Source organism: Falco rusticolus, chromosome 6 (genome assembly GCF_015220075.1).
Source record: "Falco rusticolus isolate bFalRus1 chromosome 6, bFalRus1.pri, whole genome shotgun sequence".
Classification (NCBI taxonomy): domain Eukaryota; kingdom Metazoa; phylum Chordata; class Aves; order Falconiformes; family Falconidae; genus Falco; species Falco rusticolus.
Window position 1 is genome coordinate 17,021,566 of NC_051192.1, and position 17,361 is coordinate 17,038,926.

Below are 17,361 nucleotides of genomic sequence, written 5' to 3' on the forward strand. Positions count from 1 at the left end.
GCCCCGCTCCTCCCCGCGGGACCGGCGGAGGGACACGGCACGGGTGGGAGACATTTTTACATCACACGATTTTGTCTTGTATTATGGTGTTTCCGTTAAACTTTGTTTGGAAAAAGCGCGGCCTCCTGCCTCTGTGCGGCACCATGGTGGGCACTGCAGCGTGATGGGCACCGGGCCAGGCTCTGCCCCGCCATGGCGCGGCGGGAGGGTGCCGGTGTGGGTTGCCTCACTCCTGCTTCTTGGGGTTGTTGACGGCGACGTAGTGGTAGAGGACGACGAGGAGGAAGAGCGAGACACCCAGCATGTTGGCAAAGATGGCGAGCTGCACGTCCGTGATCATCCTGCCGGAGGGACGCGCTGCCAGCCTGGTGGGGACCCCAGCGGGGACACCGGGACCCCCTCCCGGCCGGGACAGACCCCTTGGGCCGCGATCCCTCAGGACCTACTTCCGGCTGTGACAGACCCTCCGGGCCGGGACCCCCCCCCAATCCCCCTCCCGGCTGTGACAGCCCCACCCCCAACCCCGGGCCGGGATCCCCCAGTCCCCATCCCGGCCGAGACCCCTCCTGGCTGGGCCCACCCACACACCCCCGCCCCCCACGCTCACGCGCTGCCGGTGCCGCCGCCGCCACAGCCGCCACGTCTCCCTGCGCCGCGCGCGACTTCCGGCCGCTGTGCACGACGGGAAGGGCGGGGCCGAGCGGAGGGGGGTGACGTCACACCCGTCTCGGGTTCTGCGATGACGTCACGGCCCGGTGCCGGCCACACCGTGACATCACGGCTGCCGGCCCCCGGCCAGGCGCCGGCCCCGGGGCTTTCTCACCCCGGCGCGCGGTGCCCCCGCCCCGCAATGACGTCACAGCTCCTGGCCCAGGGCCGCTTTTACGTCATGGCCTGGCTCACACCCGAGTCCCACGGCAGGGGGCGGGGCTGTCGGGGTGGGGGGGTGGGGCTCTGTCCGCCCCGGGAAAAGAGCCGGTGTCCGCCCCACCCCCCGCCCGGGACCTGCTGTCCAGCCCCCGCCGGCGGCCGCAGCCCGAAGCCGCCCGGGGGGGCGCGGTCCCGGGGAGCCCCAAGCGGGAGGCCCGGGCCCGGGCCCGGCTCCTTACAAGGCCGGGCCTCGGCGGGGGCGGGGCCGGGGCTAATTATAGCTGCTGGGAGGAGTACCGGGGCGTGCGGGGCTGGTAGGGTCCGGGATGGGCCGTAATGTGCCCCGCTGGGCTGAGCCGGGCGGGCGGGCCGGGCCAGATTGCTGCTGCTGCAGGACGGCCCCAGCCCAGGGGCCAGCAGCGAGCCCTCCCTGGGGTCCCGCCCCGCGCCCCCGGCCGCGCCGGGCACAGAGGTCGGTCCCCCGGGGACGAGGCCCTCGGCTCCCCAGTGCCCCCCGGCCCCTCCGGCCCCTCCTGCCTGAGCCGCGGGGCCCCGGCGCTGCCTGGCGTCCCTCGGGACACGGCACAGCCAGTGCCACCTCCTGCACGGGCCCGGGGCTGCCCGGCCCCCACAGCCTCCTCACAGCCCCCCGTAGCCCCCCCAGCCCCTGAGAGCGCAGAGGGGGCGGCGGCGGCCCCCCTGGGGTCTGTCGTGGCTGGGTGCCTGGCCCAGCACAGCCGCGGTCCCCGAGGCCCCATCCCCCACTCCCTCCCCTCCCCCGCCCAGCTGCCGGCAGCTGTTTGTGCTCAAGGCGCCCTGGATGAGCCCCAGAGAGCGACGGGTTCCCGCAGTGCTGCGCCAGCCCGTGACGTCATCCAGGGCTGGGGCCAAGGTGTGATGTCACCGGGAGACTCTTACATCACCGCGTGATCTGGGGAAGCCGTGGTGTCACCACAGGCCTGGAGCAGTGGCAGGGTAGCCATGGTGTCACCGCTTGGTCCCTGCTGGGTCCCCCTGCTCCTGCAACCCTGGTGAGCCCCCCGTACCCCCCAGTGCAGTGCCAATGGTGTCAGGGTGGGGCTGGAGCTGTGGGGCTGTGCCTGGCTCCACACCAGCACCTACTGTGGGGTGCTGGTGCTGCCATGGGGATGTGGCACTGGTGGAATGTCAGGGACATGGCTGGATCGGGCTATGGGCAGGGACACACTCTGGCTGCACCCACCCAGTGCTGGGGGCTGCCTCACCAGCAGCACCGGCTCGCCCCAGGGAGCCTCAAGCTGGGGAATGGTGGGTGCAGCCACTGGCTGGCCTGTGGCAGAGGGTGCACAGGGGTGACACATGCTGTGGGTGGATGAGGAGCAGGATGCTGTGCAAAGAACCAGGTGCCACACAAGACCATGGTGGTGCAAGGCATGGAGTGCCGTGCAAGGCCGTGGCAGTGGTGGTTGTGGGGTGCCATGTGAGGCCACGGCAGTGGCTGCAGAGGTGCCAGGTGTAGGGTGCCATGGGAGGCCACAGTGGTGCCAGGCATGGGGTGCCGTGCGCAGCCATGGTGGTACAAGATGCGGGGTGCTGCGCACAGCTGTAGCAATGCGAGGTGTGAGATGCCACACGAAGCCATGGCGGTGCAAGGCACGCAGTACCATGTGAGGCCGTGGCAGTACAAGGTGTGGGGTGCCATGCAAGGCAATGGCAGTGCAGGGCGTGGAGTGCTGTTCAAGGCTGTGGCAGTGCCAGGGGGCAGGGTGTTGTGCGAGGCCAGGGTGGTGCAAGGTGTGAGGTGCCACACGAGGCCATGGCAGTGCAGGGCACGGGGTGCCATGCGAGGCCACGGTGATGGCAGGGGGGGACCCGTCGCGGTAGCACCAGCCGTGCTGGCTGCCTGCAGCCCTGGCCCCCTGCCCGGCCTCTCTGGCTTCCCCCGTCCCTCCTTCCCGTCCTCGCTGGCGTCCCGGCCTAACGAGAAGCAGATGTGCGAGTGGCGGGGGCCGGCGGGGGCCGCGGTGCCCGGCGGAGGCCGGGGCGCGCCGGGGGCTGTGCGGGCCGGGGAGGGGGCCGCAGCAGGCAGGAAGCAGGGGGCCCCGGGGACCCCGTCGGCGGGCAGTGCCGGGGCGGCTCTGTGGCAGCAAGGGGCTGGCCGAGGGGCGGCCGAGGGGAGGGCAGAGCCGCCGTGCCGAGCCCAGCCGTGCCGAGCCGCGCAGAGCCAGGAGAGACGGAGCCGCGACGGGACGCGCCATGCACTCCTGAGCTGGGCCGTGCCCGCCGAGCCGAGCCGAGCCGTGCCGAGCTGCCTGCCCAGCATGGCCCCCTGGCTCTGGCCGTGCCTGCTGGCCGCCCAGGCCCTGGCTGCCAACTTCCCCCCCAGGTACAGCCTCTACACCGGGGGGGGCGCGCCCCACGGCTCCGTCCAGGCCACGGCCCTGCAGGGCCCAGCTGCGACCCACGGTGGTGCCCGGGCCGCCAGCCGGCACAGGTAGGAGCCGTGACCGCCATGCCGGGCCGGGAGGGGACACACGGGCGGCCGGGCACCCACATGTGCCACGTCCCACCGGGGTGATGGGAAGGGGCAGCGGGTCCTGTCCCCGGTGGGTGCTGCCGTGCCGGGGATGGCGGTGGGGGTGTCCCCCAACTTGGTGGGGGGCAGCCCCCACCCCTTGATGGCCCGCTGTCGCCGGCACAGCCACATGGTGGGTGTGGACGGTGGGCACATGCAGAGGGGCCAGACCCGGGGGCGTACGTGGGGCCGGGCACCGGGCAGCGGGCACCAGGAGGGGCTCGGGCCAGGGGCACAGAGCCCAGGCTCCCCGCAGGGATGGCTCTGGGTGTGCTGGGCTCAGCGCGGCTGGTGCCGGGGATCCCAGGGCTGCTGTGGCCCCAGCATCCCCCGGCCCGCGCTGTGCAGTGCGGGGCCACCACTGTTGGGGAGGGGGCGAGGGGCCCGGACCCACCCTGTCCCTGTCCCCACCTCTGCCGGTGCCATGCCGGTGGCTGGGGACAGGCAGCGTGGGGTTGGCGTGGGGCGGCTGGTGCCGGTGGGTGGGGGAGCTTGGGGGACTGCTGGGCTGGGGGTGGCCCCACGCCCCTGGGTTGGGGGTCACACTCTCGCCGCGGCCACATCAGTGCCACAGCAGCGTGGCCATGCACAGTGGAGCTGCCTCGGCACAGCCACTGCCGTTGCCTGCCCTATCCCTGCCCCACTGCCAGCACCGTGGCAGCCCCACTGCAGTCCCAGGTAGTGTGGCAGGACCTGGCTGCTGTCATGGGGCTGCCTGGAAAGGGGGGGTGTGGGGTAGGCACCCCCAGCCCAGCCCCACATCGCCGTAGCAGGGCACAGATGTGGCTGAGCATTTACCTGTGGCTTTGGGGGCACAGTGGGGTTTCCCCACAGGTTGGGGGGTTCAGTGACCAATCCTTATAGCTTGGGGGGCACAGCGGCCCCTCCCTGTGCTCAGAGCAGGCGTGGGGGGCCATCCTCATGCCCTGCCCTTTCAGGAGGGCTTTCATCCCATCCTGTCCTCATCCCGTATCACACATCTCATGTCCCCTATCCCCGTCCCATCTCATCCCTGGAATGTGGGCATCCCCAGTCCTGGGCAGTGGGACCCTGGGGCCGTCTGGGGGTCCCACAGGTGTGGGGTTAGGAGGCACAGTGGGGAAGGGAAGAGAAGGGAAGGGAAGGGAAGGAGGGAGGCGAGTGGGGGCCATGGTCGGCGCAGGAATTCCCGGCGGCCCCCGGGGAGGAGCTGGAATCCAGCCGCGGCCTGAGGGGAACCAGCCGGAGTCTGACGGGAACCGGCCGCAGCCCCACAGGCCCCCACCGCAACCCCCCAGCTCCCACCGCAACCCCCCAGCTCCCACCACAAGGTCTGAGGGGCCTGGGAGGCCGCTCCTTATGGGACTGCCTGAGGGGCTGCTCTGTGTGGGGCTGGGGGCTCTGGGTTTGGGGCTGGGCTTCAGGCTCCGGGCATAGACCATATAAGGCTGTGCCAGGGTCCTTGCAGCCTGCAGGGCCATGCTGGGGTCCCGAGCCATGGGGCTGGGGTCCTTGCAGCCTGCGGGGCCAGGCTGGGGTCCCGAGCCATGGGGCTGGGGTCCTTGCAGCCTGCGGGGCCAGGCTGGGGTCCCGAGCCATGGGGCTGGGGTCCTTGCAGCCTGCGGGGCCAGGCTGGGGTCCTGAGCCATGAGGCTGGGGTCCTTGCAGCTTGCGATGCCGGGTTGGGGTCCCGAGCCACAGGGCTGGGGTCTTTGCAGCCTGCGATGCTGGGCTGGGGTCCTGTGCCATGGGGGTTGGGGTCCCTGCAGGCTGTGGGGTTGGGCTGGGGTCCCTTCAGCCTGTGGGGCTGGGTTGGGGTCCTGTGCCATGCCATGGGGTTTGCACCTGGCTGGGAGCTGTGAGGCCCCATGGCTGGTCCTGCAGGCCTCTGGGCAGCCTGGGTTCCTGCACCCCAGTGTGGGGGGCTGGGGGAGCGGTGCCCCCGTGCCATTGCTTTGCTCAGGGGGACAGTTGATCCCCTGTTGTATACTCCAGGTTGGGGGGCACAATAGCTGTGGGGTGGCTGAGCCCCCCCCAGTGGGTGGCTGTCCCATCTGCCCCTGCTCCACCAGTGCAGAAAGGACCAGGGACATGTGGGGCAGCTATGTGGCAGGACAAGGGGTGCCCATCCCCAGGACAAACTGTGTGGGGCCCCACAGCATGGCATGAGGGGGTGTCTGGCACACCAAATCCTGTCTGGCTGCCCCAAACCCCACAAACAGAGCCCCCAGCCCCACAGGGCTCCCCAGTCGCTGCCCCATGGCTGGGGGGCCACGGCTGCTCCTGCAGTGCCACCGGCCCCAGCAAGAGCTTGGCGCAGAGCCCTGGTGCTACAGGCTGCTGGGCAGAGCAGGGATGAAAGGGCTCCAGCATGGGGCAGGATCCGGCCCATTAACCCCACAGCACTGGGCCGTGACGGCTGCTACCGGTGGGGCCGGCAGGGCGAGTGTGGGGGTGTGCAGAGGTGGGGGGGGCCTGGTGTGTGCCAAGATGATGCCTGGTGCGTGTGGGGGGATGCCCAGTGTGTGCCGGCCAGGCGCTCTGACTACTTCCCACAGGAACTGGTGTGCCTACGTGGTGACGCGCAGCGTGAGCTGCGTGGTGGAGGATGGCATCGAGAGCTTCGTGAAGCCGGACTACCAGCCCTGTGGCTGGGGGCAGCTCCAGTGCCCTCGCGTCCTGGCGTGAGTGGGGCTGGGGCTAGGGGAGCTCCGTGGGCTGGGGGGGCTCGGAGCAGAGCCATGTTGGTGGTGGCCCCACCACCCCTGCTGCTGCAGCTGCTGCTGGTGTTTATCCACCCCGCGGTCATGTTTACTTTTTCGCAAGAGCCCAGCAGCCTCAAGCAGTGCTGGGTGGGTGACTGGCCCCTGTCCCTGCCTGGCCAGCAGCCCCCCCCCCAAGGTGTGTGCCAGGACCCCTGGCACACCCCGCGCTGAGGGCAAGTCGCCAAGCTGGCAGCTCGGTGGCAGGGCCAGCAGCATGGGGCGATGGCAGTGGCAGGGTGGCAGGGGCAGCCCCCCACCCCCAGCTGCTGGCAGCTGAGCAAGAGGCTGGGTGCAGGCAAGGGCCTGGCTGTGCCACCGGGACCAGACCACAGCCTGTGTTTGGTTTTGCTCCCGCCTCGCCAGCTGCCCAGTCCTGAGCTGCTGCCTTACGCCCCTGTGCGCACGGTGCCACCTCCGACACCGGCACCCTGGCAGGCAGCGGGGTGCTGGCAGGCATGGGGGACCGAGCACAGGCAGGGCTTTGCCGCAGGACCAGCCCTGCTCCCCACACCCAGGACCTCCCCCCCCAGTGCCCCTCTTGCCGTCCCACACTGCGCAGCTGGGGGCTTTTCATCAGCCCCCGCCGCTGCGGCAGGGTCTCCTGTGCCCGCAGGTACCGCAGCTTCCTGCGGCCCCGCTACAAGGTGTCCCAGAGGACAGTGTCGGAGCTGGCCTGGCGCTGCTGCCAGGGCTACTCGGGCGAGGACTGCACTGAGGGGCCGGGGCCGGCATCCCTGCTGCCCACCAGTCGTCCCCGACCCCGGCCCAGCCGCCCCACGCTTTCTGGCTTCGGCAACCCCCTCAGTGGCCTGGGGGGCGAAGGTAGTGCTGGCAGGTGGGGGGGATGCACCAGCGGGATGGTCCCGGCGCAGTCATGACCGTGAATGATGCGGTACGGTGGCAGGTGGTGTGGATGCGGAGAAGGTGCGGCAGCTGGAGGAGCAGGTGCGGCAGCTGAGTGAGCAGGTGGAGGAACTGCGGGCCAGGCAGGAGCTGCCGCCGGAGCAGCCACACCGGGCAGCAGGCGGCAGTCCCGAGGGCGAGCAGCCGGCCGATGCAGCCGCCCCAGCTGAAGTGCGGGAGGCCCTGAGCCATGTCCAGCGGCGGCTGGAGGAGCTGGAGAGCCGCCTGCATCGCCAGGAGAGCGGCCGGGAGGGTCCAGTGTCGGTGGCATCAGGGGACCCGGGGGCAGCCACGGCACTGCGTGAGCTGGAGCAACGGCTGCAGGAGACCTGCGCTGCCTGCACAGCCGGCACTGAGGGGCTGCGGCGGCAGGCAGCGGAGGACCGGGAGCGCATGCGGGCGCTGGAGAAGCTGGTGGGCTCAGTGGACCAGCGCAACCGGGAGGCGGTGGAGACGGTGCAGCGGCACATCAGCAGCCTGAGCAGCCGCCTGGCACCCGCTGCCGCCCCACCAGACGATCTGCACCGGCGCCTGGCCGAGCTGGAGCGGCGCCTGGAGGGGCTGCCCTCGGCCGTGATGGGGCCTGGCGGGCAGGGACCAGTGCTGGCCCGGCGGCTGGCAGAACTGGAGGGGCGACTGAATGCCTCGTGGGCTGGCCCATGGCCCCCTGAGCTGGACAGGTGGCAGAGTGGGCTGCCGGCACGCCTGGCCAACCTGAGCCGGGTGGTAGAAGGGCTGGTGGCGAGCGGGGCACAGCACGGTGCCCGCCTGGCTGAGCTGGAGGGGCTGCTGGCCCGCTGCGGCTGGCCCTGCCCGGCACCCCCAGAGCTGACGGCGGGTGGCCAGGATGGGCAGCTCGGCCTCCTCCTCCAACAGCTGGAGCAGCGGCTGCAGGACACCGAGGGGCAGCTCCAGGCCCTGGGGGCCAGCAGGGATGGGCTGGGTGGGACTCTGCAGGGGCTGCGGGCAGAGTGGGGGGAGCTGCGGGAGCTGCTGGGGGCACAGGGGGAGGCACTGGGGCAGCTGGCGGGGCGGCTGGGGCAGCTGGAGGCAGGGGGGGCCCTGGCAGAGGAGCTGGCAGAGCTCCGCAACCGGTCGGGGCTGCTGGAGGCCAAGCTGGGGGGGCCAAGCCCCTGCCCCCCACCCTGCTCCCCACTGCCACCCCATGAGCTGGAGCAGCTGCGGGCCGAGGTGGACGCCTGTGCCGCTGCCTGCCGCCTGCCCGAGCCTGGTCCCACCGTGCCGGAGGCGGAAGCGGAGGTGCCACTGGAGGGGTTCAGTGTCTTCGGGGGCACCTCACCCTCGGAGCTGCGAGCGCTGCGGGGTGAGCTGGTGGCAGCACTGCTTTCCCTCGGTGGGATCAACACCACAGTGCAGGAGCTGCAGGATTCTCTGGACCAGCAGGATGCCCGGCAGCGTGAGCTGGATGCCATCATTGACCGCATCGTGGCTGAGCTGGACCAGGCAGCGGCGGCAGCAGCAGCACGGCAGGCTGAGAGCGAGGAACGGCTGGAAGGGCTGGTGCGGGAGCTGGTGCGGACCAGGGGCTGCCCAGCCGGCCTGGAACCACGGCTGGCCAAGCTGGAGGGAGTCTGCGAGCAGCTGGAGGCTGTGGCGGGCGGGCTGCGGGGCGTCCGTGAGGGTCTGGGCCGGCACGTAGCAGGGCTATGGGGTGCAGTGCGGGAGCTGAATGGCACGGCCCGTGCCCAGGACGCGCTGCTGGAGAAGGCGCTGCAGGCCCAGCTCCCACGTCGGCTCAGTGCCCTCAACGCCAGCCTGCAGCACCTGCGCGGGGAGCTGCTCCACCTGAGCCAGAGGGACCTCGCTGGTGCGCGGGGCACGAGGGCGCTGGGGGGCATGGGTGGTGGGGACTGTGCTTGGGGACATGGGGCAGCAGGGAGTGGGAAGACGGGGTTGCCAGTGAGCGAGGCAGTTGCGGGGCATGGCTGGGTGGGTATGGGGGTGCGGGGTGGGTGAATGGCAGGTCTACAGGAGGCTGCGGGCTGTGGGGCTGTGGTGTGGAGACGTGGGCCTCAAGGTGTGGGGACATGGGGACACAAGTTTTGGGGGCTCAAGCCATGAGGAATGGGGACACAAACCGTGGGGACAGCGGGGGTCAAGGTGTGGGGACACAGGGCTGGGGGAATAAACCATGGGATCCGGAGCTCCAGGCATGGGGATGTGGAGTGAGGGTTGTGGGGCTGGGGCGGCTTTAACCCTATCCTCCCTTCAGGCCCCCCTGGCCCCCCTGGACCCATTGGCCCCATGGGTGAGATCGGCCCCCCCGGCCCCCCCGGGCCCCCGGGCAAAGATGGCGAACAAGGCCCCCTGGGCCCCCCCGGTAAGGAGCTGCCCCCCGTGCCCTGTCTTCTCAGCAGGGCAGTGCTGGCATGGCTGGACCGTGCACCCCAGGGGTCCTGCCATGCCAGCTCTGCAGCCCTCTCACTTTCCCTTCTAGGGCTGCCAGGAGAGAGAGGTAGGGCTTGGGGCTGGCGGGGCATGGGGTGCTTGTGGTGGGTGCTGCAATGGCCATTTGGGGGGTGTCTGGCCTGGGGCAAGGGGGCATGGGAAGGCACAGGACACTGGATGGGCCAGCCTGGGGTGATGGTCATGGCTGGCTGGGGCAGAGGGACTGGGCACACAGGGGAGGGGACGTGGTCAAGGGGGGGACATGTGGACACAGCAAAGGGGCAGGTATAGGGGGAGCAGGGGCTGGCTGCTGGGGCGGGTGCCCTGTCCTGATGCGCTGCCCAGGCACAGTAGGGGAGCGGGCTCTGTGCCCCACATCGCCTTCTCGGCCACCTGAGCACCCAGCGCACGGAGCCAGGTACCGTCCCCTTCGACAGGTCCTGCTCAACGACGGCGGTGCCTATGACCCGAGACGGGTGAGCGCCCACGGGTGGGGCAGGGTGGGGGTGTGGGGCGGGAGGGGGTGGTGGAGTGGGATGGAGGCTACATGGTCATGGCCATGGGAAAGGGGGTGCCTTGATGGCCGTGGGACACAGTGGGGGAACACCAGGGGTGCAGAGCCCATTTGGGGGCACTGGGGGGTCCCTAGGGACTGGACTGGGTGGCTGCTGGCACTGACACCCACCCACCCACTGCCACAGGCACCTTCACGGCACCAGTGAGTGGGCGATACCTGGTGAGCGCAGTGCTGACAGGGCACAAAGGGGAGAAGCTGGAGGCTGTGCTGTCGCGCTCCAACCAGGGCATCGCCCGCCTGGACTCGGCCGGGTTCCAGCCGAGGGCTGGAGAAGAGCCGGTGGCCGCGCTGCAGCCAGCCCCGGGACTCGGGGTCTTCAGCCTCCTCCTGCCGTTGGCTGCCGGCGAGACACTCTGCGTGGACCTGGTGTCAGGGCGCCTGGCCACGCGCCTGACGAGCCCTCACCGTCTTCAGTGGGGCCCTGCTGTACGACACCGAGGAGCCCTAGAGCCGCTGGACCCTCGGACCAGCCCCCTGGCATGGGGCTGCCAGCCAGCCGGGGGCACAGCCAGGCCGGGGGGTCCCCACACCCCGGCGGGATCCCCCCACCCGTCCTGTTATTTATCAGCACCCCCAACCCCTCAATCCCCTGCACCACATGCCCTCACCCCACATCACTGCCCCCTAGACCCCCACCCACCCCACCACCCCCGGCCCCCCACTGCCCCCCACAAAATAAAGACGCGGCACCGGGTTTGTACCCGCGGTTCCAGCTCCTTCCTGCGCCGTGGCAGCACCACGATTATTGTCCTGGGGCAGCCCTCCCCCAGCCCTGAGAGAGCACAAGGCCACAGGGCAGCACCCAGCATCACCCTGGCCTGGGGCTGTGGTGGGGAGGGGGCACAGCCAGCCCAGCCCGGGGCTCCTGCTGCCATCAGAAATCCTCATCCCAGCCCGAGAACTCATTCTGCTGGTGTCCAGTCGGTGGAGAAACGCTTGAAGTTGGCATAGGGAGGTCCCTGGGGTGGGGGGATGGGGTCAGAGCCAGCCTCCTCCTGCCCCCTGGACCCCAGCCCCATGACCTCCCAGCTTACCTCCTTGATGAGCTGGGGTAGGTGCCTCCAGCTGCCGCAGCGCAAGCTTCCTCCACTTCAGGGCCCCAAACCACCTGGGGGGGGGATGTGTATGCTGCAGGAGGGGACAAGGGGGGCCCCCACCCGTGCACCCGCTCCCCTCACCTGTGCTTCTTGATGCCACGGATGCCACTGGCCGTGTTCCCTAGGCGCTGCCCCGGACGGCGCCTGCAAGGGGATAGTGTGGGACAGGGCAGGGGGGGCACCCCTCCCCAACACCCCACAGTGCACCCACAGCACTTGAGTGCCTTGTTCCTGCTTGGGACACCCCCCTGCCCCCTGTGTCTGCCCAGGCTGTGGCAGGACCCCGCGGTGGGCGCCCTGTGCACCTGCAGAGCTTGCTGATGAGGGAGCAGGCAGCCTCGCTGAGGAAGGCAGGGAAGGAGAAGATGCCATCCAGGATGCGGCTGTAGATCTGCTGGGGGTCGGCGCTGTGGAAGGGGGGCCTGCAGGGCAGGGGCAGGTGGAGCCTCGCTGCAGTGGGGGCTTATCTGGCCCCAGGGGCGCACACTCACCTGCCCACCAGCAGCTCAAAGGCAAGGATGCCCAGCATCCAGAAGTCAACAGCGAAGTCGTGACCCTCCTGGCGCAGCATCTCAGGAGCCAGGTACTCAGGGGTCCCACAGAAGGAGTAGGTTTTCTCCCCCCGTCCCAGCTCCTTGGCAAAGCCAAAGTCGACCTGCAGGCACCAGTGCTATCAGCCAGCACAGCCCACCCTGCCAGCCCTCCCCAGGCGCCAATGCTGGCGCTGCCAGGATGTCCGCTCTGGTACCAGCTTGATGTAGCCACGCTGGTCCAGCATGAGGTTCTCAGGCTTCAGGTCACGGTAGATGATGCCACGGCCATGCAGGTACTCAAGACCCTCAACAACACAGGCGCAGCAGAACACAGCCAACGGCTCCTCAAAGAAGCGCCTGCATGTCAGGGACCAGCAGTTGTGTGGCACAGCACGGCATGGCATGGCATGGCACAGCCATGTGCTCATCCCAGCCCCGTACATCTCACGCAGCTTGGTCCACAGCTCACCGCCCTGGCAGAACTCCAGCAGCAGGTAGATGTACTGCCTGTCCCGGAAGGTGCCAAAAAAACTGCCACCGGAGAGGGGTTGGTGGGACCTTGGCACAGCTGGTGGCCTCACTGTCCCTGCCAGTGCCCACAGCCCCCTCTCTCACCCCACGATGAAGGGGCTGCGGCTGCCTGCCAGCACCCGCCGCTCCGTGTGGACGTGCTCCTGCTGCTGCGTCCGCACCACCCAGTCCTTGCGGATCCGCTTCAGTGCAAAGAGCCTCTCCCGGTACTGGACCTGGGCACGGGTAGCCATGGGCACCCCGATGGGCACCACCGGTTGCAACAGGATGGGGCTGGGTGGCAGGAGCCAGGGCAGAGGGTGCAGGGTCTGGCTCTCACCAGCTCAACCCTGCCAAAGCCGCCAGTGCCCAGGATGACGTGCTGGCCCTGCCACTGCCCCTCCTTGTAGCGCACAGCCACCAGGTCCTCCAGTCGCGCTGGTGCTGGGGGCTGCCTCAGGCTTGGAGACCCCAATTCCCTGTGGGTGTGAACCATGGCCCTGCATCACCCGCACCAGCCCGGGGATCCTGCTGACCCCCAAGCCTTGCCAGGACCCCCCCCGCTGCTCTCCAGAGATTGCGCTGGGTCAGACCCTGGGGTCCCCAGTGCCATCAGGCTGGGCCATGGGGACACTGCCACACCCAGAGCCATCCCAGGGACCCTGTGTCACCCAGCCAGACCCCAGGGACCCCAGCACAGAGCAGAGCCCTGGCTGACTTGCTGCTGTCTGCCCTGTCAACTGCCCACCCATGTCCTTGCCCTGAGATCAGGAAGACCCATACCAGGGCAGCGTGGCCCTGTCCCCATCCCCATTCCATCCTGATCCCTTTCCCATCCCCATCCCACCTCCACCCCATCCTCATCCCAATTCCTTCCCTATCCCCATCCCTATCCCCAGGCCATCCCCGTTGCAGCCCCATCCCCATCCCTAGCACAACCCCAGACCCATCCTGCACTCACTTTCCAGGATCCTCTGGGGCCGGTACTTCTGGCTCAGTCGTGTTCCTGCAGTGGGAAGGAGGCGCGCCGGGCCGGGGCGGGGTGGGGGGGGGAGTGGGCAGTGGGGCAGCCCTTGCTCAGCCCTGCTCCCCACCACAGCCCTCCCCATGGCCCCCCAGACCCAGGTTGTGGGGGGGGAGCAGAGACCCTAGTCCATGTGCAGGACCAGGACAGAGCCACCTTGGCTGGGGGGTCCACGGTGGGGCCATCGTGTGTGGGGCCACGATGGGGCGAGCTGTAGGGCTGGGTGGCAGTGGGACAGTGCTCACCACCCAGGGAAGAATCTAGGAGCAACCTGAGGTCACAGCACAGCCCCCGCCCCAACGCCCCCCCCACCCGCACCAGCCGGAAGCTCTGTGCAGGACACCTGCCCTGAGCACCCTGCACCCATTGCCCCCAGATGCCCCCCGGCCCCCCACCTGCGGTGCCCATCAGCCTGGCCTGACCAAGGACCCACTCTCTGGGGCTTCCTGGGGCTGGGGGCTCCCCCCTGGGTTGGGGGTCCCAGGGGCTGGGGGCTCCCTGGGGCTGGGAGTCCCAGAGGGGCTGAGGGCTCCGTGGGGTTGGGGGCTCCCTGGGGTTCGGGGTTCCCTGGGACTGGGGGTCCCGGGGGAGCTGGGGGCACTCACGGCTCTAGGAGCAGCTGAGGGCAGAAGGGGCTGATCTCGAGGAAGTCTCTGTGAAGCAGAGGAAGGGTTGGGAGTCAGTGGGGCCAGGGGGGTCCAGCAGTGCCAGGAGGGGGGGGCATGGGGACACCTACTCTTTGGCCATGGTGACACAGGTGACATGTCCCTGGGCCTGGCATGAGGCTGTGCGGCGGCTGTTCCTGCGCAGAGGGGGGTCAAGGGGGTCACAGGGGGCACTGTAGGGGGGGGTGCATAAGGGTGTGGGGGGTGTGCACATTGGGGGTACAAACGAGGGGCGTCTGTGGGGGGGAGAGGGGGTGCTCCATGGGCAGGTCCATGGCGGGGGGGATGTCTATGGGGGGTGCATGGTGAGGGGTCAGCAGGGCACGTACCGCAGCAGGGAGAGCTCCCCGAAGTGCTGCCCAGCGCCCAGGACACGGATGAGCCGCTGCCCCCCGCCTGCCCGCTGGCTGACCCGCACCTGCAGCACCGGGCAGCGGGAGTGGCTGAGTGCCAGCGGGGCCAGGGGGCCAAGGGGGGGCTGGAAGAGCCCAGGTCATGGGTCTGCACCAACCTCACCCCTCAGGATGATGTAGAAGTTCTCCCCCTCATCTCCTTCGTGGATAATAATGTGGCCGGGCGGGAAGGTGCACTGTGGGAAGGGAGTGGAGGGGCTGCTGGGGGCAGGCAGGGGCAGGCAGCCTCCATAGCTGCCCCCAGACCCACCATCCCAGGCACAGCCCAGCAGCCCCAGCCCCCCGCGGGGAGGTGTCCTGAGATCCCCGGGCCCTAGGAGCCCCTGCCTCAGTGCCCACCCACCTCCTCCATGGCATCCAGCAGCTTGCAGAGGTGGCTGTCGGAGAGGTCCTGCAGCCAGTGCACCCTGTGGCAGAGAGGGGCTGGTGGGTGTCCCACGGCCTGCCTGTGCCCTGCCTGCACCCCACCTGTGCCCTGCCTGCACCTCACCTGGGCCCCACCTGTGCCCTGCCTTCCGCCTGTCTGCATCCTGCCTGCACCTTGTTTGCAACCTGCCTGTGCTCTTCCTGCACCCTGCCTGCAATCTGTCTGAGCTCCTGCACCACAGAGCCCAGCCCAGGTGGTGGGCAGGGCAGGCCTGGGTAAGGGGATGGAGAGGCAGGCGGCTGCAGGGGGGACAGAGATTGGGATGGGGAGGGGGACGTGGTGGAGGTGGGGCTGGGCATGGGAACAGGGATCAGCTGGGAGCAGGAATCGGGATGAGGATGAGACCAGGCTGGGGCTGGGGATAAGGGTGGGGACAAGGATGGTGATAGGGATGTGGCTGAGACGGGGGTGAGGATGATGGTGAGGACAGGGCTGGGACCAGAAGGGGACTCTGCAGGCAAGGGCTGGTAGGAGGGTCCAGCCACCCCTGAGGGGGTCAGGGTGTGGGGCCTGGGGGCGGTGGGTGCTGTGGGGTGGTGTCAGCAGGTGCCAGGCCCCACTCACATCCGCAGGGACCCCAGGAGCTCCACTCGTCTCTGCTTGGCATTGCTGGTGGCGATGGCCCGGTACCGCTGCCTGTCGATGGCCCAGAGGCGCACAGGGCTGAGAGCTGCACAAAAGGGAGTCAGCGGGGTGCTGGGGGGCCGGGGGTGGCATGGGGCCGGGGAGCTCTCCTTACCCCTCACGGTGGCCGTGCGCTTGCAGTGGTAGAGGATGGCAAGCTCGCCAAACACGTCACCTGGTCCCAGCGTGCGGAGCTGCTGGCCCCGCTGGCTCACACTGAGATGCCCCTCTGCACAAAGACCCGCAGCATCATGCACACACACACACATGTGCACACGCATGCAACTGCCCTGCAGCAGGTAGCCTCGCACCCCATGCAAACGGGAGATGCATCCTCCGCAGAGGTGCACACATACACACGGGTGTGCACAGGCACCTGCATGTGCAGCAGCCCAATGTGCACAGGCACACATGGCACACCCACACACGGGCACAGATGGTGGCACACATGTGACCGCCATGTGTGCCCATGCCACATTCTCACCTGCCACAATGTACATGGCAGTGCCTTCGGTGTCCTCAGCCAGCACAGTGTCCCCAGGGCCATGCCGGACAGTGGTGAAGCTCTGGGCCAGTGCCTCAGGGCAGCCCTCGCCCAGGCGCCGCAGGAACTCGCTGCGCCCCACCGCCTCCGCGATCAGGCTGAGGTCCCTGGGGATGTGGGTAGGGCAGCACTGGACGCCAGATCCCGGACCCCCAGTTCCCGCTGGCTACCTGTGCGACTTGGGGCTGTTGGGTGCGGCATCACTGGCAAGGGGCTCGGGGATGATGGCCAGAGCCCGGCTGTCCCGCCGGCTGGGGGGCTGCTCCATCACATCCTCCCACGCCATGCTCTGCAGGAAGGTCCTCTCCTCCCGCAACCGCAGGTCCCGCAGCTTCTCATCCATCCCCACACCACGAATGCTCCCAGTGCCCTGGGGGTGCTGGTGTTTAGGACCACCGTGGCATCATGGCACCAGTCCCCTGGCCCCAGAGCACAGAGGGGGGATGCTACCCAGGGCACAGCCCCACATGGCACAGCCAGGCTCAGCATGGTGCTGCTGGCTTTGGCTCGGCACTGCCCGGCACGGCCCAGCCCAGCGTGGCAAGGGTCACCCAGAACCCAGCAGTGCTGTGCATGGCCCCTGCCGTACTCCAGGCCGAGGTGCAGGCAGGAGGAGTCCCCAGTGGGTGTCCTGGCATGGTCTGCCACAGCCCTGCCCGCAGCCCTGCAGCAAAGACAGGTGTGGGCTCCCACAGGCATCGTGCCTAGGCACTCCCTGCACCGTGCAAAGGTTGTGCCGCTGGCACAAGGGAGCCCAGCAGGGCCTCGGCGTGGCTGACAGCACAGCACGGCAGGAGAATGCAGAGACCTGTCCTGTCCCCCCTGGCACCCTGGGCCGTGGCTGCGGCCAGCCCCTGGGGACTCAGCCCTGCTACCCACCCTGCACCCAGCCGCCTACCGCTGCCATCGCTGCTACCGCTGCCACCGCTGCCGTCCCCTCCTAGCTGCACTGCTGCCAGGGCCTGGCCCAGTGACACATTAACCGACACAGCGGCACTCCCACCCAGCACCTGCCGGCCCGCAGCTGCGCCTGCTCACCCCAACCCGCACCCCCTGCTCGAGGAGGAGCTGTGGAGTGGGGCCAGACTCACCCCCAAGTCCCCTGTAGTGACACCGGCTGCTCCTGGCTGGCCAGGGCAGAGTCCAGAGGACCCTAGCCACGTCCTCACCCCCCAGGCAGCCCCCACCCCATAGCACCCCTCACCCCAGGGCTGCCCCAGTGGAAGGGTGTGCATGGGAAGTGCGGGTGTAGTTGCGGTGTGCACACCAGGGGGGGTACACGGGGGTGCGTGTGTGCATGGCGGGGGGGGGAAGGGGGTGCACACACGGGGGGGGTGCCCCGCGGAGGTGTGCCCGGTGCCCGCGCAGGCCCGCTCCCGGTGCCCGGTGCCCGTTCACTGCGTGCAGGCCCACCCCGCCCGCTCTGCGCACGCCCCGACACCCGGGGCTCGCGCGGCGCGGAGGAGG

At 69.5% G+C, this 17,361-nt stretch overlaps 3 protein-coding genes across 3 annotated transcripts; 1 reads left to right on the plus strand and 2 right to left on the minus strand.

Moving 5' to 3' along the window:
• Nucleotides 1-53: 53 nt before the first annotated feature.
• Nucleotides 54-678, minus strand: OST4 (oligosaccharyltransferase complex subunit 4, non-catalytic). The gene is made up of 2 exons (XM_037392483.1): nt 607-678; nt 54-340 (listed from the first exon to the last, which is right to left on the minus strand). The coding sequence occupies exon 2, from the start codon at nt 338-340 to the stop codon at nt 227-229; it is 114 nt and encodes a 37-aa protein (XP_037248380.1). The 5' UTR covers nt 607-678; the 3' UTR covers nt 54-226.
• A 2,263-nt stretch (nt 679-2,941) lies between these two features.
• On the plus strand, nt 2,942-10,726 carry EMILIN1 (elastin microfibril interfacer 1). The gene is given in 12 exon segments (XM_037391740.1): nt 2,942-3,343; nt 5,962-6,087; nt 6,782-6,990; nt 7,073-8,899; nt 9,305-9,412; nt 9,530-9,584; nt 9,826-9,869; nt 9,872-9,913; nt 9,916-9,952; nt 10,177-10,436; nt 10,439-10,456; nt 10,459-10,726. Coding segments are annotated over 12 exon segments (2,946 nt in total). The 5' UTR covers nt 2,942-3,170; the 3' UTR covers nt 10,506-10,726.
• Nucleotides 10,727-10,830: 104 nt separating this feature from the next.
• On the minus strand, nt 10,831-16,904 carry LOC119150256 (cGMP-dependent protein kinase 1-like). The gene is given in 23 exon segments (XM_037392641.1): nt 10,831-10,962; nt 10,964-11,016; nt 11,092-11,107; nt 11,109-11,165; nt 11,236-11,298; nt 11,460-11,576; nt 11,646-11,809; nt 11,903-12,044; nt 12,129-12,218; nt 12,303-12,433; nt 12,538-12,676; nt 13,159-13,203; nt 13,827-13,874; nt 13,958-14,023; nt 14,216-14,304; nt 14,398-14,475; nt 14,643-14,706; nt 15,291-15,396; nt 15,466-15,579; nt 15,835-16,001; nt 16,065-16,264; nt 16,484-16,558; nt 16,793-16,904. Coding segments are annotated over 23 exon segments (2,064 nt in total). The 5' UTR covers nt 16,802-16,904; the 3' UTR covers nt 10,831-10,931.
• Nucleotides 16,905-17,361: the final 457 nt, after the last annotated feature.

What these genes read in the sequence shown, in the direction of transcription:
- OST4 (XM_037392483.1), bottom strand. Translation starts at nt 340, where the DNA reads ATGATCACGGACGTGCAGCTCGCCATCTTTGCCAACATGCTGGGTGTC.